We start from the raw sequence: 22,526 nt of genomic DNA, 5'->3' as shown, positions 1-22,526 counted from the left end.
CTTTTATTATGTTTAGGTATGGGCCTTGGATTCCTGTTCTTTCCAAGTCTTTTAACATGAAGGGGTGTTGAATTTTGTCAAATGCTTTCTCAGCATCTAGTGAGATGTCAGTTTGGTTTTTTTCTTTGAGTTGATTTCTATGGTGGATTACGTTGATGGATTTTTGTATGGTAAACCATCCCTTCATGCCAGGTATGTAGCCTGCTTAATGGTTAATGATCGTTTTGATATATTCTTAGATTCAGTTTGCAAGTATTTTGTTGAGTATTTTTGCATCAATGTTCATAAGTGATATTGGTCTGAGGTTCTCTTTCCTTTTAGGGTCTCTGTGTGGTTTAAAAATGAGGGTTATTATAGCCTCAAAAAATGTGTTGGGTAGTTTTCCATCTGATTCCATTTCATAGAATAGTTTGGAGAGTATCGGTATTATGTCGTCAATAAATTTCTGATAAAATTCTGCACTAAACCATTCTGGACCTGGGCTTTTTTTTTTTTTTTTTTTTTGGTTGTGTGGCTTTTGATACCTGCCTCTATTTCTTTAGGTGTTATGAGATTATTTAGATGGTTTACCTGTACCTGATTTAACTTTAGTACCTTGTATCGGTCTAGGAATTCATCCATGTCCTCCAGATTTTCCAGCTTTGCTGAGTATAGGCATTTGTAGTATGATCTGATGATTTCTTGAATTTCCTCAGTTTCAGTTGTTATTTCTCCACTTTCCTTTCTGATTTTGTTAATTTGAATACTCTCTCTTTGCCCTCTAGTTAGTCTGGCTAAGCGTTTATCAATCTTGTTGATTTTCTCAAAGAATCAACTCTTGGTTTTGTTGATTCTTTCAATGGTTCTTTTTGTTTCTATTTGGTCAATTTCTGCCCTAAGTTTGATTATTTCTTACAGTCTACTCCTCTTGGGTGTATCAACTTCCTTTTGTTCTAGAGCTTTCAACTATGCTATCAAGTTACTGATGTGTGCTCTCTCCAGTTTCTTTTTGGAAGCACTCAGAGCTATGAGTTTTCCTCTCATTACTGCTTTCATTGCATCCCATAGGTTTGGATATGTTGTGTTTTTGTTTTCATTGAATTCTAGAAAATCCTTTATTTCTTTCTTTTTCTTCCTAGACCCTGCTATTGTTTAACAGAGCATTGTTTAGTTTCCAAGTGTATGTGGGCTTTTTGTTGTCTTTGTTGTTGTTAAACACCAGCTGTAGATCATGGTGATCTGAGAGGATGCATGGGAGTATTTCAATCTTATATCTATTGAGGCTCCTTTTGTGACCCATTATGTGGTCAATTATTGAGAAGGTGCCATGAGGTGCGGAGAAGAAGGTATATTCTTTTTTTTTAGGATGATATTTTCTGTAGATATCTATTAAAACCATTTGGTTTATAACCTCTGCTAGTTTTACAGTATCCTTGTTCAGTTTTTGTTTCCCTGATCTGTCCATTGGTGAGAGTGGGGTATTGAGGACTCCCACTATTATTGTGTAGAACACAAAGTATGTTTTGAGCTTTAGTAGGGTTTCTTTTATGAATACCAGTGCTTTTGTATTTGGAGAATATATGTTAAGGATTAAGAGTTCCTCCTGACAAATTTCCCATGTAATGAGTAAAAAGTGTCCTTCCTTATATTTTTGATAACTTTTGGTTGAAAAGCTGCTTTGTTCATTATTAGAATGGCGACTCCAGCTTGCTTCTTGGGTCAATTTGCTTGGAAGGTTTTCTCCCACCCTTTTACTCTGAGATAGTGTCTGTCTTTGTCTCTGAGATGAGTTTCTTGTATGCAACAAATTGCTGGGTTTTGTTTATGTATTTAGTCTGATAGCCTATGTCTTTTTATTCGGGAATTGAGTCCATATATGTTAACAGATATCAAGGAATTGTGGTTGCTCTTTCCTGCTATTTTAGGTTTTGGAGGTTGAATCGTGCCTATATGTCGTTCTTCTTTGGGTTTTCTTGCTTAGAAGTTTTCATGTTTTTATTGGGATGTAGTTTCCCTCATTGTAATCAGTTTTCCACCTATAATTTCTTGTAGTGTTGGGTTTGTTTTCAGATATTGTGTAAATTTAGTTTTGTCTTGGAATATCTTAGTCTCTCCATCTATGGATATTGAGAGTTTTGCTGGGTATAGCAGCTTTGGCTCTCACCTGTACTCTCTTAGGGTCTGCATGATGTCTGACCAGGCTCTTCTAGCTTTCATAGTCTCTGTTGAGAATTCGGGTGTGATTCTGATTGGTCTGCCTTTACAAGTTACATGGCCATTTTCCCTTACTGCTTTTAATATTTTTTGTTTTCTTTGGGCCCTTGGCATTTTGACTGTTATGTGTCAGCAGGAGTTTGTTTTTTGATCCAATCTATTTGGAGTTCGGTAGGCTTGAAGGTCATCTCATTCTTAAGGGTAAGTAAGTTTTCTTCTTTGATTTTGTGTAAGATATTTACTGTGCCTCTTAGTTGATATCTTCGCCCTCCTCTATTCCTATTATCTTTAAGTTTTGTCTTCTCATTGTGTCCTGGATCTCCTGGACATTTTGGGTTAGGAGCTTTTTGGTTTTTGCATCCTCTCTGACTGTTTTGTCTATGTTTTCAATGTTGTCTTCGGCTCCCGAGATTCTCTCTTCCATCTCTTGTAGACTATTGGAAATGCTTGCATCTGTGACAACTGATTTCTTTTATAGGTTTTCTACCTCTAAAGTTGTCTCTTTTAGTGTTTGCTTTATTGTGTCTATTTCTGTTTTAAATTCCTTCTTCCATTCCTTCATCTCTTTGGTTCTGTTTTCCTCTAGTTCTTTAAGTTCTTTGAGTGTTTTTCTTGTTTCCTCTTTAAAAGCTTTTAAATTCTTTATGCTTTTCTTCCAGTTCTTTTTTAAGGATATCTATCATCACCTTGAGGTATGATTTTAGGTCTTCGTCTTCTTTTTCTGGTGTGTTTGGCATTCTGCTATTTCCTGTGATGTGAGAGCTGGGTGCTGGTGTTGCCAGGTTTTCTTGGTTTCCCTGGGGTATGTTCTTTCTCTTTCTTTTTGCCATTTTCTTTTCAGTCTTTTGTCCCTGGATTACTGCTTGATCACTGCTGGGTTGCTGCTGGCTCACTGCTGGTTCATGGCTGCTCCAGTCCTGTGTCCCTGAATCACCACTGGCTTACCAGTGGCTCACTGCTGTTCTGCTGGCTCACTGCTCTTCCTGGTGGTGGGTGGTCTGAGTGCAGTTCCTCACTACTTGTTGTTCACCTTGGAATAGCCAGATGCAGGGTTACTGGTTCCCTGGAACAAGCTGGGGCAAGGAGGGGGAAAGTGGGACAGCAGGCTGGCTCACCACTGGCTCACTGCTAATCCTGGTGGTGGGTGGTCAGTCAAATGTCTTTAAACAGATTGACTTTCTTGTCTGTTTTACTCAAGGAGCTTTTACTCCAAGGTTTTGATCTGTTTTTATTTGGTGTATCAGAAAAACAAAAGATCCACCTCCGCTTATTTACATGTTGATGTCCTGTTTCTACATCAGCATTTGTGGAAGAGACAACATTTCAGCCTTTGGATGTTTTAGAGTCTTGTGTATTCACTTAGTTTCTGGATTTCTGTTTAGTTCTTCAGCTATGTGTTTATGGTATATTCCATACTTGTATGGCTGCAATTTTATAAAACTATTTGGAATGAGAAACAAAATGCTTTAATTTACTTCTTCTTGATCAAATTTGTAAAAGGTGTGTGACTTCCTTTTGGTTCTTCTCTCCTATGGAGATTTTAGACATTGTTAATCTAATTACAAACCTCTTTTAATTTTTGGAAGACATTGCCTTAATCTGTTCAACCTTTTGAGTAATGAAGACTTTTTAACAATATTAACTCTTTTAATCCTTGATTTGTTGTCTATATTTCTTCAGTCTTCTTCAATATCTTACATGTTTCACTATAGGCATATTTTAGTTACTTTTCTAAATTTGTTTGTAATATGATTGAGGCAACCCAGTGGAAGAAAAAGAGTCTCCTGTGGAGTCAAAAGAGTCAGAGGCACACCCTCTCCTATATTTCAAAGTCCCTCAACCATCCCAGATAAACAACCACACATGAATGCAAAGGAACCTAGTGCAGACATGGGCAGGCTCTCGGCTTTTCAATTCAGTCTCTGTGAGACATTATAAGCCCTGCTTTGTTGATTCTGTTGGCTCTGTTCTCCTGGTATTCAAACTATTCTGGATCCTACAATACTATCTTCCAGTCTTCCATGGGATCTACGGAAACTGCCTAATATTTGGCTGTGGGTCTATGCATCTGCTTCCATCAGCTGCTAGATAAAGTTTCTAATAAAAACTGGAATAGGTACCACTCCAGAAATATGTAAAAATATCCTTAGGAATCTGTTCTTCATCTTGTTGCTGTTGCTGGGTTCTGTTGGCTTTGGTTCTACCTTATATCACTGAGACACTGAGCTTCAGGTTTCTGGCCATTCAGGCAGTGTCTGACATGAGTTACCTATCCTGGTTTAAGTCTCAAGTTATACCAGTCATTGCTTGGTCACTCACACAGATTTTTATCCCAAGCTCATATTGCTGTCAGTAGAGGTTGGGGTTCCAACGTCTTTTGGCTGGATGGGTGTTCAAGCTACACCAGTAGGAGCTTTGCCTACATACAGAAGATGGCCAGTTCCTATTCCATATAGTCCATTACTAGGAATCCTCACTAATGTCACTCTCATAGATAACAGACAGTTTCCACACCAATTGGTTTTGGCAATGTCCCTATATGCTCCACTATTCGGTCTCTTTCTGTCCAGACCTTCTCCACCTCCTTCCTCAAACATTTGCCTTCTTGTTTCCATCTCCACTCACCCTCTAGCCTAACCACCAAATATATTCTATTTTCCCTTCCCAGGGATATTCATGTGACTCCCACCCTAGAGCTATACTTGTTACTTAGGCCCTCTGGGTTTGTGGATTATAATATGATTATCATTTATTTTACAGCAAATAACCATGTATCAGGAAGTGCATGTCATGTTTGTCTTATTGGATCTAGGATGCCTCACTCTGGATATATTCTAGTTCCATTCATTTGCCTGCAATTTTCACAATGTCATATTTATAACACCTGAGTAATATTTCATTGTGTAAATGTACCACACTGTTTATCCATTCTTTAGTTGAGAAATGGCTAGGTTATTCCAGTCTCCGGATTTTATAAATAAAGCCACTCTAAGCTAATTGAGAAAGTGTTTTTATAGTAGGATAGACTATCCTTTGGGTATATGCCTAAGAGTGGTATAGGTGGATCTTGAGGTATATCAATTCCCAATTTTTTGTGGACCCATAATAATTACTTCTATAATTGCTGTACAAATTTGAACTTCTTTCATCCATGTAGAAGTGTCCCCATTGCTCCATCTTCTCACCATCATGAGCTGTCACTTGTACATTTAATCTTAGCTGTCCTGACATGTCTTAGATGGATTCTCAAAGTAGTTTTGATTTGCATTTTTCTAATGGTTAAGAAGGTTAAATATTATTTTAAGTGTTTTTTGGTTTTTTGATATGTGTCTGTCAAGAATTCTCTATTTAGATATGTATCTCATTTTTTAAAAATGTAGATTGTGTGTTTTCTTGCTGCCTAGTATCATCAGGTCTGCATATATTTTGGACAGTTCATTCTTTGTCAGACTAAGAGTTGGTATAAATCAGTTCTCATTATGTAAACTGACATTTTGACCTTTTGAAGTTGTCTGTTGCCTTGCAGAACCATTTTGTTTCATGAGATCTCATTTACTAATTGTTGATCTTAGTACCTACACTATCAATGCTCTATCTAGGAAATTGTTTTCTGTGCTAATATGTGAAAGGCTGTTTCCTAATTTTCCTTCCATCAAGTTCAGTGTGTCTGGTTTAATGACTATTAATTGTACGGGGTGATATATATGGATCTATTCACCATTTTTAACATAAAGACATCCAGATTAAATGGCACCATTTTTGAAGATGCTTCTTTTGCTTTTGACTTTGTATTTCTGGCTTCCTTATTAAAAATCAGTTGTTCACAGGTGTGTGAATTTATTTCTGGATCTTCAGTTCTTTTCCATTGTGAAACATGTGTGATTTCATGAAAATAGTTTGTGGGTTTAATTACTATAGAACTGTGCTGCAATTTAAAATTAAGGATGGTGATAGTTCTTGATGTTATTTTACTGTTTATTATGTTAATTCTACAGATTCATGACTATGGGAGATCATTCCTTTTTTAAATAGCTTCTTATATTTCTTTATTCAAAGACTTAAAGTTTTATGATAAAAATTTATGGCTTTATTTCTTGGTTAACAAAACATATTTTATATTATTGTGCCTATCGTGAACTGTGTTGTTTTCTTGATTTTTTTCCTCAATCTATTTCTCTTTTTTATATAGGAAGGCTGATAATTCTTTTGAGTTAATCTTGTGGCCTTCTATATGCCTGAAAGTGTTTTATATGTCATAGGAGTTCCCTGATTTAGGTTGCTTATATATGTAATAATATCTTCTGCAAATAATAATATTTTGAATTTTTGTTTTCTATTTTATATCCCTTGTTCTCCTGCAGGTATCATTTTAACTAAACAATTTTATTCTTAAAAAAAACAAACATAAATATACAAATTTTCAAAGATTTTTTACATGAAACTATATGAATATATTTTAACAACTTTATTTTATAAAACAAAGATAAATGTACAGATTTAAGCATTCTTGCATAAAATTATGCAACACATTTTTGTCAGTACTTGTTTCTTTTTTTTATAGGTTTGATAATGTGATAAAGATCTTACCAGTAACAATGAGCATAAAGTACATGTAAAACAAGATGCAACCTGGAAATAGTCAAAGTTTTCTTGGTGTGTAAAGATTTTTTTTTTTTACAATAAGCAGACAGTACATGTAATACAGGGTACAACCCGGAATTTGTCAATGTGTTCTTGGTGGATAAGGATTGAGCATGACTCTTTCTTTGCTTTGTTTTGTTTTCTTTTTTTCTTGGACTTCATACAGTCTGTGAGTTGTTTCTGGGGCAGTGCGAGCCTCTGGGGTTAGCATCCCACTATCAGTGACTGCATATTTTTATTCAGTACTTGATTTTTTAAAGGTTTGATAGTATCCATTAAAATATCACTAGTTGAAATGAGCATAAAGTACATGTAAAGCAAAACATAACATGGAAAGAACAAAAGTATTCTGGAAGTATAAATATTAAAAATAATGATTTTTAAGTACCAAGAATTGCCACAAAGCTACATTATTAGCTCTTGAATTTTTAATGATTTAATGTCTAGGTATAACACACACTAGGAGGGTGATATACATTTATTTTTATTTTTCTTATACAAAAGCCTAAGGCTTCCAATTTTTTGGCCTTTCTTTTTTTTTCTTTACTTTTTTTTTCATTTTTGAGCTTCATGTAGTCTGTGAGTTGTTTCTTGGGGATTCAGAACTTTCTGGAGCCAGTAGGCAATTTTTTGTGACTGCATATTATGTCTCTTTATTTGTGACTAGGATACCTCACTCAGGATAATATTTTCTAGATCCATCCATTTGCTTAGGAATTTCATAAAGTCATTGTTTCTAATAGCTGAGTAGTACTCTATTGTGTATATGTATCACAATTTCTGGATCCATTCATCTACTAAAGGACATCTGGGAACATTCCAGCTTCTTGATACTAAAATTAAAGCAGCTATGAACATGGTGGAGCATGGGTCCTTATTATATGTTGGAGAATCTTTGGCATAAATGCCCAGAAGTGTAATAACTGGGTCCATGGGTAGTACTATGTCCAATTTTCTGAGGAACAACCAGACTGATTTCCACAGTGGTTTTAGGAGTTTGCAATCCCACAAAAAATGGAGAAGTGTTCCTCTTTCTCCACATCCTCACCAGCATCTGCTGTCATCTGAATTTATGATCTTGGCCAATCTGACTGATGTAAGGTGGAATCTCAGGGTTGTTTTGATTTGCATTTCCCTGATGACTAGGGATGTTGAGCATGTCCTTGGGTGCTTCTCAGCCATTTGATATTCCTTATTTGAAAATTCTTTGTTTAGTTCTGTACCCAATTTTAAATAGATTTTTTTGATTCCCTGGAGCCTAATTTCTTCAGTTCTTTGTATATATAGCATTTTAGACCTTTATCAGATGTGGGATTCGTAAAGATCTTTTCCTAATCTGTTGGCTGCTGTTTTGTTTTCTTGACAGTCTCCTTAGCCTTACAAAAATTTTGCAATCTCATGGAGTCCAATTTATTGATTCTTGACCTTAAAGCATAAGCCACTGGTGTTCTGTTCAGAAAGTTTTCCCCGTGCCAATGTGTTCTAAATTTTCCTCACTTTCTCATACAAGAGTTTCCATTCATCTGGTTTTATGTGAAGATCTTTGGTCCACTTGCACTTGAGCTTTGTACAAAAAGATAAGAAAGGATCAATGTTCATTCTTCTCCATGCTGAATGGCAGTTGAACCAACACCATTGGTTGAAGAGGCTGTCCATTTTCCATTGAATGTTTTCACCTCCTCTTTTAAAGATTATGTGACCATATGTGTGAGAGTTCATTTCTAAATCTTCTATTCTGCTCCAATGATCTACATGCCTATCTCTGTACCAGTACCATACATTTTTCAATGCAATTGCTTTGTAATATAGCTTGAGGTAAAGGATGGTACTTCCTGTAGAAGTTATCTTGTGGTTGATAATGGATTTCACTCTTCTGGGTTTTTTGTTATTCCAGATGAATTTGCAAGTTGCTCTTTCCAACTCTATGAAGAATTGAGTAGGAATTTTGATGGGGATTGCAATGAATCGATAGATTGCTTTTGATAAAATGGCCCTTTTTTACAATGTTGATCCTTCCAATCTATGAACATGGGAAATCTTTCCATTTTCTAAAACCTTCTTCAATTTTCTTCTTCAGAGACTTGAAGTTCTTGTCATACAGATCATTCACTTACTTAGTTAGGGTCACACCAAGGTATTTCATATTATTTGTGACTGTTGTGAAGAGTATCTTTTACAAAATTTCTTTCGCAGCATATTTGTCCTTTGAGTAGAGGAAGGCTACTGATTTATTTGAGTTACATTTTTATCGAGCCACTTTGCTGAAGTTGTTAATCAGCAGTAAAAGTTCTCTGGTGAAATTTTTGAGGTCACTTAAATATATAATCATGTCATTGGCAAATAGTGATATTTTGATTTCTTCCTTTGTAATTTATATCCCTATTACTTCCTTTTGCTGTCCAATTGCTCTGTCCAGAACTTGCAGTACTATATTGAATAGGTAGTGGGAGAGTAGGCTACCTAGTCTATTCCCTCATTTTAGTGGAATTGCTTGAATGTCCTTTAGTTTGACATTAGCTATTGGTTTGTTGTGAATTGCTTATATTATGTTTAGATATGGGCCTTGGATTTCTGCCCTTTACAAGATTTTTAACATGAAGGGGTGTTGAATTTTTTCAAATGCTTCCTCGGCATCTAGTGAGTTGATCTTGTGGTTTTTTTTCCTTTGAGTTTGTTTATATGGTGAATTATGTTGATGAAATTGTGTATATTGAACCATCTCTGAATCCCAGAGATGAAGCCTTGATCACGCTGAAAGATTGTTTTGATGTGTTTGTGGATTCAGTTTTCAAGAATATTAATGAGTAATTTTGCATCAATGTTCATGAGACAAATTGGACTGAAATCCTCTCTCTTTGCAGGTCTTTATTTATGAACAACTTTATTTTAAAAAACAAAGATAAGTGTACAAATTTTAAGCATTATTGCATAAAAGAATACAAATACATTTTTGTCAGTGCTTAGTTTTTTTTTAAGTTTTATAGTGTGCATTAAGATCTTGCTAGTAACAATGAGCATAGAGTACATGTAAACAGGATGTAACCTGAAATTAGTCAATGTTTTCTTGGTGTGTAAGGATTAAGCATAATGGTTTTTTCATCTTTTTTTTTTGATTGAACTTAATATAGTCTGAAACCTGTTTCTGGGGTATTCAGAGCTTTCTGGGGTTAGTATTCAATTATCAGTGACTGCATATTATGTCTGTTCTTTTGTGACTGAGTTATCTTACTCAGGATGATATTCTTTAGATGCATCCATTTTCTTAAGAATTTCATAAAGTCATCGTTTCTGATAGCTGAGTAGTACTCCATTGTGTAAATATACCATAATTTTTGTGTCCATTCATCTACTGAAGGACATATGGGTTCTTTCCAGATTCTGGGTATTATAAATAGGGCTAATATGAATATTGTGGTACATATGTCTTTAATGTATGATGTAGCTTCTCTGGGGTATATGCCTAGAAGTGGAATAACTGGTATTGTGTCCAATTTTCTGAGGAATTGCCAGAAGATTTCCAGAGTGGTTATACCAGTTTACAACCCCACCAACAATGGAAAAGTGTTCCACTTTCTCCACCTCCTCATCAGTATCTGCTGTTATCTGAATTTTTGATCTTGGCCAATCTGACTGATGTAAGATGGAATCACAGGGTTGTTTGATTTGCATTTCTCTGATGGCTAATAATGTCGAGCACTTCCATAGATGCTTCTCAGCAATTGAATATTCTTAAATTGAGAACATGTGTTTCAGCTCTGTACCCCATTTTTAATAGGGTTGATTGGTTCTCTGGTGTCTAGCTTCTTGAGTTCTTTGCATACCTTGGATATTAGGCCTTTATCTGATGTGGGCTTTATAAAGATGTTTTCCCACTAAGTTGGTTGCCATTTTTGTTTTCTTGACAGTGTACTTAGCCTTTCAGAACCTTTGCAATATCATTAAGTCTCATTTGTCAATCTTTGACTTTAGAGCATGAGCCATTGTTGTTCTCTTCATGAAATTTTCTACTGTGCCTATGTGTTCTAAGGTTTTCCCTACTTTCTCTTTTAATAGTTTCAGTGTACCTGGTTTCATGTGGAGATCGTTTATCCACTTGCACTTGAGCTTTGTATATCTCCTTGTAGGTCTTTGTGTAGTTTAGGAATGAGAGTTACTGCGGCTTTCAACAATGAGTTGAGTAGTGGTTCATCTGGCTCCCTTTTGTGGAAATTTTCGAGCATATTGTTATTAGCTCTTCAGTGAATATCTGATAAAATTCTGCAGGGAACCCAAATAGTCCTGGATTATTTTTTTGGGGAGGGGAGGCTTTTGATGGCTGCTACTATTTCTCTATGTGTTGTTGGATTGCTTAGATAGTTTGTCTGATCATCACTTAACTTTAGTATCTGGTATCTGTCTAGAAATTTGTCCATTTCTTCCAGGTTTACAGTTTCGTTGAGAATAGGCTTTTGTAGTAGGATCTGATAAATTCTTGAATTTCCCCAGTTTCTCTCATTATGTCTCCCCTTTCATTTTTGATTTTGTTAATTTTGATACTCTCTCTGTGCCCTCTAGTTAGTCTTGCTAAGAGTTTGTCCATTTAGTAGATTTTCTCAAAGCTTCTGGTTTGGTTTATTCTTTGTATGATTATTTTTCTCTACTGGCCATTTCTGCCATGTTTTTGATTATTTCCAGCCAACTATTGCTCTTTGATGTATCTGCTTCTTTTTGTTCTAGAGCTTTCAGGTGTGCTGTCAAGCTGCTAGTGTATGCTTTCTCCAATTTCTTTTTATAAGTACTCAGAGCTATGAGATTTTTTTTTCAGTACTGCTTTCATTGTATCCCATTTGTTTTGTATTTGCACTTTGATTTTCATTAAATTCTGAAAAGTCTTTAATTTCTTTCTTTATTTCTTCCTTGACTAGCCTATTGTTGGGTAGAGCATTGTTCAGCTTCCATGTGTATGTGGGCTTTTTGTTGTCGTTTTTATGATTAAATTCCTGCCTTAGTCCATGGTGATCTGATAGGATGCATGAGAATATTTCAATCTTCTTATATGTGTTGAGTCTTGTTTTGTGACTTTACATTTACTATTTGAAAAGTTACAGTGAGGAGCTGAGAAGAAGGTATATTATATTGTTTTAGGATGAAATGATCTCAGATGCCTGTTGTTTCCAATTGGTTCATAACCTCTGCTAATGTCGCTGTGTCTCTATTCAGTGTCTGATTCCATGATCGGTCTATTGAAGAAAGTGGGATTTTGAAGTCTCCCAATATTATTGTGTATGGTGCAATATATTTTTGAGCTTTTTAGGGTTTCTTTTATGAATTTGGATGCTCTTGTATTTGGAGCATAGATGTTTAGTATTGAGAGTTCATCTTAATAGAATTTTTTCCTTTAATGTGTAAAAATTGTCCTTCCTTATCTTTTTGATAAAATTTTGTTAAAGTCTATTTTATTCAATATTAGAATTGCTATTTCAGGTTTTCTTATTGCTATTTACTTGGAAGCTTTTTCCAGCCTTTTACTCTGAGGTGGTGTCTGCCTTTGTCTCTGAGATCAGTTTCCTGAATGCAGCAAAATATTGAATCCTACTTACATATTCAATCTGAGAATCTATTTCTTCTTGGGGGAACTGAGTCCATTGATGTTAAAATATATTAAGGAATAGTGATTCTTGTTTCCTGTTATCTGTGTTTCTTGAGGTATAATTACGTTTGTGTCTTTCTTTTTTCAGTTATCTTGCATAGTTATTTTCTTGGTTTCCCTAGAGTATAGATTCCCTCTCTGTGTGATAATAGATGGGGTTTCCATTATTATCTGTGTAGAGCTGGATTTGTGGTCAGATATTGTATATAATTAGATTTGTTCTGCACTATCTTGGTCTCTCTATCTATGGTTATTGAGTTTTTTGGTGGATATAGTAACCTGGACTGGCATTTCTGTTCTCTTAGAGTCTCTATGATGTCTATCCAGGATCTTCAAGCTTTCCTAGTCTCTGTTGAGAAGTCAGGTGTAGTTCTTTTTGGTGTGCCTTTATATATTACTTGTCCTTTTAAATTTTTCTACTTTCCTCTTGCCATCTTGTTATCTGTGATTATAGGTAATCTTCTTGTCACTGACTGGCACCTATCTCTCCTGTAGATCTTATGACTTGGCCATTTCTCTAGTCCTAAAAGGGCACCTTTCAAGAGAGCACCTCAAGGTCTGTGCTCTGAGAACTCCTGGTGATATTTCCCTGGATTGTGTCCCAGGCTCTCTGCTGGTCCAGGTGAAATATCACCTGTGCAGCTAATCTGGGGACACAGGCTTTGCCTGGCAGATCCAGAGTCCTGATGACAGAGACCCAGCCCTCACTGTGGGCAGAAAAGGCTCCTTCAGGTTTCTATTTGCTATAAAGCACATTTGGTTTATATCATCTCTTATCTCCAGTATTTGTTGAGATTTTGTCTCAGTGTGTCTGTATTTGTGTGTGTGTGTGTGTGTGTGTGTGTGTGTGTGTGTGTGTGTGTGTGTGTGTGTGTGTGTGTGATATAGGTCTGCTGCTCTCATGGATAAGCTATATGATAAATGTTTGATATGCAGAACAATAATGAAAGCAACAGAATCATACAGTTAGAGAAAGAGGGGAGAGATAAAGTAACCAGGTTTATTTGCATCTCTGTTACTTATAGTGCAAGTTCTGAATGTTTTTTCTCAGCTCCATCCATTCTTACAAAAGTGCCAACTTGGAACATGCACCAATGAGGAGAATGTTGTGAACAAGGAGGTTTCTGCCACCAAGCTTGACATCCTTAATTACCAGTCTCAGCGATGCCTCACCAGCGCTCAAGTGAAAGTTGGCGAGTTTATCTTTGAATCTCACAGTGTTCAGCATTTTTTCCTAAATGACAAACTTCTAACATGGGGTGAACACCACAATAAGGTGAGTATCTTTGAGGGTGGGCACATAAGCTGTTCTAAATGTGGAATTCCTCAAAGAGCAGGGTTGCCAGAAGTCATCACCTTTTGGCCTAAGAAGAACAAACTGATTTAATTGCCAATAGTTATCTGATTCTGTGCCCACAATAGTAAGAAAGAATTAATGTTTAGAGGCTATATGCTTTTAACCTTCATCACTGGGTTCCAGTTCAGTACCTGACTGTTTGTGTGGAACCCCAGCAAGTTATCTTGTTCCTCTCTATTTCTATTAGAGTTATGTCTATGACTCACTCTGTCAAATCATTCTCTGATTGATCATCTTATCTGCACCTCAATTAGAAGTTACTTTCTAGCAAGGTGAGTTTCCTTCTACAAACTAATTTTACCTTTCTTTTTTAGGATTAAGGATGTGCTAAAAGCTAACCCATACCAGAACTAAAAAAGTATTTTAGAATAAATAACAGAATCCCAGGGTACATAAAGTGATTAAATACCCTGGACAGATATTTCTAAATTTAAAATTTAAAGCTATATTCACATCTATCCCCTTAATTTGGAACTGTTCACCCTAAATACCTCACTGATAGGATTAAAATAGTAATAGTAATAGTAATGGGAAACATTTTGGTCTTCAATGGATCCAGTACATTTTCTCCAGTGGAAGACACTGGGCATATCAAAAACAACAATGCAGGTCTCATGTCCAGGAGTAATTTGCCAGAAAAATATTTATATGAATACTTTATGTGGTCACAGTTTGGTGGGTTTGTTTTGATTTGTTTTTCTTTTTGTGCTGTTGTATTTGTTTTTCTATGTTTCTAGTGACTGTTATTTTATTGGGATTGTAGGTTGTTCTTTGAGAAAAAACATAAATTTGGGTGGACTAGGAAGACCAAAAGAATCGAGACACAATTAGGGGAAGGGAAGTATATGATCAACCTATATTTAAAGTTTCAAAATCATTTTAACTATAACAAAATATTAGTTTGAAATATAATAAAAATAACAGCTGAATAACATAATGAAACAAGAGTTTGAAAGGGAGAGAGAGGAGAGAGAGAGAGAGATAAAAGAGAGAGAAAAGGAAGAGAGACACGTGCACTTTGGCTTTTCACTCTCTAAAAACATGGAAATTCTTGATAATTACAGTACAGAAAGGTACTGCTGCAATCTACCATCTCACTGCTGATACTGACTGTCATGTACTGACTCTCTTCTCTCCCATGCCTTTTATACAGTCTCCTACTGCTGTCTGCAGTCAGAGTTGTCAACTTGGATTTAGGAAAACACCTGTTCAAGGGAGACCATCCTGTTGTTTTGATTGTCTCCCATGTCCACATGGAGAGATTGCAAATGAAACAGGTAGAAATTTTTGGAAGTGATTCTAAATACAAAAAAAAATCTATAAGTGGCTCTGAATGTGGAAATTTCAAGAAATATTTCTGAGTGTAGGAATTTTGAGAAATGATTCTAGATGTGGGAATGATTCACAGCAGGACAAGGGTGGGTAAAACAAAGCCTGAAGTCACAGTTACAGTAATATAGCTAACACCTATTCATTTAAAACAACTTCTTGCTGGATGAAGGTGGCAAAAATTTTAATCCTAGCACTCAGTGGGTGGATCTCTGTAATCAAGTTCTGCCTGGTCCTCAGAATGAGTTACAGTACAGTTAGGGCTACACAGAAAAATCCTGTCTAGAAAAACAAAGCAAAAAACAAATAAAAATCTTGATTTCAACCCAGGCTGGCTGTTCACCTTTCAGAGTGCAGGATTACAGGTGTGCAGTATGGTGTCTTGCTGTAATCATATTTCTAAATAAAGACAGGTCCCAGACAAGTGTCTTTCAGAGGGAATGAAGTCTCAGCTTAGTGAATTAGACTTCCCATTTCACTGCATATGCCTTAAATATTCAAAGGCCTACCTCTACCTGTTTCTTTATTACAAAAGACATTATGTGAAGAAGATTACCAAATCTTTCTGTAAAACAATAGTAAACACCAGTACCTTAAATATATTTGATGAATATTTGTTGAAAATAAAGTGCAAAATTGTTTTTCTTTAATAAATTTCTAATTAAGTTCAATAAATGAAATTAAGGAAGTCACCAAAGTGAGCATTTTTTATCCCCCCAAAAAACTTTCACCTAAAATGTATTGTCTTCAGCATTATTTTATTTTAATTGCCACTTTATTTTTTAAAGAGGGATACATATAATGATTTTAAAGGCATTTTGGTATAACATTATATAAATATATTTTTAGTACTTAATTCTTTTAGAAGTTTGATAGCATGCATTGAAATCCCACTAGTTACCATAAGCATGAAATATATGTAGGACAGAATGTAACATGGAAACAGATTTCTTGCTGAGTATAGATTAAGAATAATTATCTGTGAATATAAAAAATTACCACTAGGCTATTATCTTAGCTCTTGAACTATTAATGATTTAAGGTCCATGTGTACCACACACTGAGAGGGTACTATACACTTATTTTTTTCCAAAGAAGGACTGAGGGTTTCTTTTCTTCTTCTTCTTCTTCTTCTTCTTCTTCTTCTTCTTCTTCTTCTTCTTCTTCTTCTTCTTCTTCTTCTTCTTCTTCTTCTTCTTCTTCTTTTTTAGCTTCATATATCCTGTGAGTTGTTTCTGGGGAGTTCAGAGCTTTCTGGGGTTAGAATCCAATTATCAGTGACTAAATATTATGTCTGTTCTTTTGTGACTGGTTTACCTCACTCAGGATGATATTCTCTAGATAGACCCATTTTCTTTGGAATTTCATAAAGTCATTTCTGATAGCTGAGTAGTTCTCCATTGTATAAATATAGCACAATTTTTGTATGTATTCATCTAGTGAAGGATGTCTGGGTTTGTTCCAGCTTCTGGCTGTTATAAATAGGGATTCTTTGAACATTATGGTTAATGTTTCTTTATTGTATGTTGCAGCATCTCTGGGGTATATGCCTAGAAGTGGAATAAATAGGTCTTCAGGTAGTATTATGTCCAATTTTCTGAGAAAACGCCAGAATGATTTCCATAATGGTTGTACCAGTTTACAACTCCAACAAGAGTGGAGGAGTGTTCCACTTTCTCCACATCCTTGCCAGCATCTGCTGTCTTCAAGTTTTTGATCTTAGCCATTCTGACTGGTGTAAGGTGGAATCTCAAGTTTGTTTTGATTTGCATTTCCCCAATGACTAAGAATGCCTAGCACTAGCTTAAATGCTTCTCAGCCATTCAATATTCCTCAAATGAGAACTTTTTGTTTAGCTCTGTACCCAAATATTAAATAGGATTGTTTGATTCTATGATGTCTAACATCTTGAGTTCTTTGTATAACTTGAATGTTAGGTATCTATAAGATATGGGGTTAGTAAAGATCTTTTCCCAATCTGATGGCTGCCTTTCTGTTTTCTTTAAAGTGTCCTTAGCCTTACAGAAACGTTAAAATCTCATTAAGTCCCATTTCTCAGCTTAGAGCACAAGCCATTTGTGTTCTGTTCAGGATATTTTACCCTGTGCCTAACTGTTCTAAGTCTCTCTTCTAATAGTTTCAATGTACCTGGTTTAATGTGGAGATCTATGATCCACTTGCACTTGAGCTTTGTACAAGGAGATAAGAAAGGTTGTATTTTCATGCCTCTGCATGCTAAGTGCCAGGTCAACACCATTTGTTAAAGAAGCTCTCCTTTTTTCATTGAATGTTTATAGCTCCTTTGTCAGAAATCAAGTGGCAATATTTGAGAGGGTTCATTTCTGGATCTTTTATTCTATTCCTTTGATCCACAAGCCTAATTCTGTACCACTACCATGCAGTTTTTAACACAATTTGCTTGTAATATAGCTTGAGGTCAGGAATGGTGATTCCCACAGATGTTTTCTTATTGTTGAGGATGGATTTCGATATTCTATGTTTTTTGTTATTCCAGATGAAATTGTACATTGCTCTATCCAACACTATATAGATTTGGGTTGAAGTTTTGATGGGGATTGCATTGAATCTGTAGATTGCTTTTGGTAAGATGGCCAATTTACAATGTTGATCCTTCCAATCCATGAGCATAGGAGATTTTTCAATCTTCTGAGATCTTCCTTGATTTCCGTCATCAGAGATTTGAAGTTCTTATTATACAGGTCTTTCACTTGCTTAGTTAGTGTCACACCCAGGTATTTCATGTTGTTTGTGAATATTATAAAGGGTTTGTTATTATAAAGCCTTTGTTCTTATCTCGGAAGGAACCTGGAGGCTAGGACTCTCAACCTGCTACTGAAAGTCTCAAGAAAAAAAAAAACACTCTCAAAATTGATTTTAATAATTATTTCTTAGTTCTTTTCCAAAAAGTACATCTCCTCCAAAAATACTCTAGTTTGCATAGTTTTATGCAAAAATGCTTTTAAAAATCTGTACATTTATCTCTGTTGTTTTAATAAAGTTGTTTAAATAAAAAAATAATTATTATTATTTCTTAGTTCTTCTCCAAAAAGTACATCTCCTCCAAAAATACTCTTATCAAAAGATTTTTCTTAATTTCTAAGTTGCTTTTTAATTTCTACATTCCCTTTTAGTTTTTAAGTTTCCCCTTAATTTCTAAGTCCCCTTTTATTTCTAAGTTATTCTACTATGATGTCCTTCTTCCCATCTTGCCCTCTACCCTGCTTTGATGTAATAATGGCATACAACGTATTCTTTACTAGATTTTTGTACCATTTCTAGGGGAATAGATCACTTGGTTTTTACAACCATCTTTTCTTCATTTTTTTAATAAAAGTTCAACCATAAATTCAAATCATAAATTAAATAAGTTTACAATAGGTATTGTTTACATATGTATCCATTGGTACTCAACATTCATTCCCGGGAATAATATTATGGATTCATTGAAATTTAAAATCCCTAATTTTTTGACTAAGTGATTATTGAATTTTGGTATAAATAGTCCCAGTCAATATTTGATCTTCTGTCCTTGCACTTACTCCAAATCATTAGTTCCCTTTTCATTACCTTTGGTTCATTGCTTTACAACCTGTTGGAATGTGCTCTAAGTAATAGATGCCTGCTTTCTATTGCTTATTATTTTGATACTTAAAGACTGACAGAGTTCTCATTACAGTTTTAATATCAGAAAGAATTTAATAACAGTCCTATTATAAGGAGCTTAATAATTACCAATATAATTTTAGGGATTCTTACAGAATCTTGATTAATAATTAAGAAGTCATGTATTTGTCTATATAGAATCACTACAAGAGACTACATCTTCATTGATCTCCAGACATCTTCCCCAAAATGCTAGTACTTGGTGATAAGTGTGTGTGTTTGTATGTATATGTCTTTGTGTGTGTGTGCAAAATAAGAGGAAATGCACATTAATAGCAGAAATCTTTTCTTACATGTAATTTCTTCAGACTTGAATAGAATACAAATCCATGTTGACTTGACAGTATATGGTAAAACCATCTCAGCAGATTAACTGCTAATTTTTAGCTTGTAGATGTTTCCTGTCACTTTTCATTAAAGCCAAGAGTTCACAAGGATAAGAACATCAAGGATTATGGCATTAAAAAGGCAGAGAGCCATAAAACCCAGAGAAGGGACACCTATGGTGAAGTATAATTTGTCAGACATGACAGGGTACTTGAGCACACAGATTCAGAGAGGCATGCACCATATCAAGCCAGATCAAGTCAGACAAAACCCTAGAATGGATGGGGGACAAAATAATAAATTATCACTCTTAGCTAGAAGGAAGTGATAGTAGATAGCTGCTGGAGGGAATCAGATTGTGTTTGTGTGTTTGTGTGTGTGTGTGTGTGTGTGTGTGTGTGTGTGTGTGTGTGTTTATTTGTTTAAAATATGTGGTCCTGATAGGCTGCCCATGTTTTGGTAGATGGCTTATATTGAGATGCATACAGGCAGGATTAAGTGAACTCAGTGAGGAAAAAAAAGTAAACTTAAGAAAAATGATCGTGGGATGGAGAGAGAGGAGTTTTAGGAGGACTGGTGGTAGAATTGATCAAAAAGCATCATAGGCATATACAAAATTCTCAAGCAATGAATTATTTCTCAAAAACAAAGGGAACAAAAAGAAAACACTAAAAGCTTACAAATGAAATTTTTCTTAGTTTCTCGTATAATCAAATATAATTTTCACATTGTGTAATTTCCCCTCAACGTCATTTCTAGATTTCTTATTCTCTCATATTGTTTAAGTACAGTAATGTCATGAATATATAATAGATACAGTGTATCTAGATTTTACTCTTCTAAAAAAATAACTATTTTAAATATTGCATTTCAATATTATGGTTCAGTGAATATAACCAGAGACATTACCTCCATAATAAAACAATGGTTTTGCACAAGATATGCATCCTATAGATACTTCTGGGGAATAGAATGCAATAAACAAAACTGCTTCCCTTTCAGATATGGATCAGTGCATCAAGTGTCCTGATGATCAGTATCCAAATAAACAGAGGAATCAGTGTCTCCCTAAAATTGCAGTGTTTTTGTCCCATGAAGATAATCTGGGAGCTCTTTTAGTCTCTGTGGCCATTAGTTTATCTGCCTTTTCAGCCTTGATTTTAGGATTATTTATCTGCTATCGGGATACACCCATTGTCAGAGCAAATAACAGAAATCTCAGTTATCTCCTCCTGGTTTCTCTAATGCTCTGTTTCTTTTGCTCATTACTATTCATTGGCCAACCTAGAACAGTCACTTGTGTCTTGAGACAAATGATTTTTGGGGTTGTATTTTCTATCGCTGTTTCTGCTATCTTGGCAAAGACCTTCATTGTGGTTGTGGCATTCAGAGCTACAAAACCAGGAAGCACCTTAAAAATGTGGATGGTGACCCGACTCTCAAATGCTATAGTCTTCTGTGGTTCCATCATTCAAGTGTGCATCTGCGCAGTCTGGCTGGGAACCTATCCCCCTTTCGTGGATGTCGACATGCAGTCAGAGTTTGGACAAATCATCCTCTTGTGTAACGAGGGCTCCACCATCGCCTTCTACTGCGTTCTGGGGTACTTGGGCTTTCTGGCCAGTCTGAGCTTGCTTATTGCCTTTCTGGCAAGAAGGCTACCTGACAGCTTCAATGAGGCAAAAACAATCACATTTAGCATGCTGGTTTTCTGCAGTGTATGGATTTCTTTTGTACCCACTTACCTGAGCTCCAAAGGTAAAACTATGGTGGCCATGGAAATTCTTTCAATTCTGGCATCAAGTGCTGGTTTACTGAGCTGTATATTTCTTCCCAAATGCTATGTGATCATACTGAAGTCAGGTGGCCATTCAAGAAATAAGTTTTTTAAATGACTTCCTTTTTAAGACAATAGAATTTATTGTGATCTGTGTAAAATGAATCAGGTAGAAATATTCAAAGTAGAGGTTTAAAGTCAATGCACTTCACCAAACAATAGAAACTGCTGTGTTTTTCAAGTATCCCTGCAATCCTTGGAGCCAACTAGTGACACTGAAATAAGTCACCTCAGGTTAGTGAGTTTCCAGCTAGAGGAGAGTTTTGTTTCTCTACTAGCTGTTTATTTAAATTGCAGTTCTCTCTCTCTCTCTCTCTCTCTCTCTCTCTCTCTCTCTCTCTCTCTCTCTCTCTCTCTCTCTGACTCTCTCTCTCACTTGCTCTCACTCTCTTCCCTCTGTCTCTTTGTCTCTCCGTCTCTCTCTCTCTCTCTCTCTCTCTCTCTCTCTCTCTCTCTCTCTCTCTCTCCCTCACACACACACACACACACACATTTTGTGACAGGATTATAAAAGATTAAGTATAAGAATGAGAGTAAATCATTTGTGTGGAAACAAGAATATCAGATGTCTAAATGTTAATGTGCTTCTTCTCTATAAGTCATATGTGTGGTGACTATATTCATTAAAAATAAATTTTAAAATAATTACGATTTTGCCACAGAAATTTTATGGCAAAAATTTCAACTTCTCCCTTTTTAAGGTCTCATAAGCAACACAATATAGCATGGAAGTTTCAGTGTCTCCTGAGCATTTTGTGTACTTCTATATCCTCAGGAGAAACAGCATGGATGAGAGCTTACACAAAGAACCAGGAGAGACACAGACAGTTTTACCCTGAGAATATGTAACACATAAGTGGTAAGAGTATCTCATGAGAAAGGGAACAGCCTCCATGGGATGTACTTTACTCTATTAGTGTTAGAAGTATCAAATTGTCTTCCCATAGTGAGAGCTGACATCATGTATAACTACTAGAATCCATTCTCAGAAACAGGATTATCTGATGTTAGACTTGGGCATGGAGAAGTAGTATAAAGCCAGGAATTCAATGGGACATAGTAAATCATGGAAATTTCCATCCTAAACCATGTGGCGTTTTATGCAGTTGCTTTTATCTAGCCAGTCATTTGCTTTAAACATGATTCTCAGATCATTCCTAGGACATACTCATGTTGGAGTTTGCAACATTGATAGGAATCACTGCTCAACCATGGACAAAATTATGCACAGAAATGGCTACATGGACAAAGTAGGTTTGTTTATGTTTTATAACAAGTCTTACTTATGTTTTCCATCGTCTTCATACTGTAATGGTACTGTTTTATTGGACATAATACTATGACAAAACAAAGAAACATTTAAGGTATTCTGTGTCTACTTTGAGTCTTAATTGTTGCTTATTTTTTACTTCAGTAAACTTATTTGGCCATAAAAACAGCATAAAAGTATCCATTGAAATCTGCTTTGTTATGGGTAAAATAAAAACTGTTCACAGCCTATTCAACAAATGGGGCTGGTCCAACTGGCA

At 35.6% G+C, this 22,526-nt stretch overlaps 1 protein-coding gene across 1 annotated transcript in view; it reads left to right on the top strand.

Moving 5' to 3' along the window:
• LOC308418736 (vomeronasal type-2 receptor 26-like) overlaps positions 1 to 21,055 on the top strand; it is a gene marked incomplete at both ends in the record, with an annotated part of 44,202 nt that extends 23,147 nt beyond the window's left edge. Inside the window, 3 exons of the mRNA XM_080914216.1 lie at positions 13,515 to 13,739; positions 14,974 to 15,097; positions 20,163 to 21,055. Coding sequence (XP_080770342.1) covers positions 13,515 to 13,739; positions 14,974 to 15,097; positions 20,163 to 21,055 — 1,242 coding nt within the window. The remainder of the gene's footprint in view (positions 1 to 13,514; positions 13,740 to 14,973; positions 15,098 to 20,162) is intronic.
• Between the last annotated feature and the right edge of the window lie 1,471 nt (positions 21,056 to 22,526).

The sequence above is a fragment of the Micromys minutus genome, assembly GCF_963924665.1.
Source record: "Micromys minutus genome assembly, chromosome: 3".
NCBI classification, from domain to species: Eukaryota; Metazoa; Chordata; class Mammalia; order Rodentia; family Muridae; genus Micromys; species Micromys minutus.
Note: the sequence above shows the minus strand (reverse complement) of the source record. Positions and strands in the feature narration are given on the sequence as shown.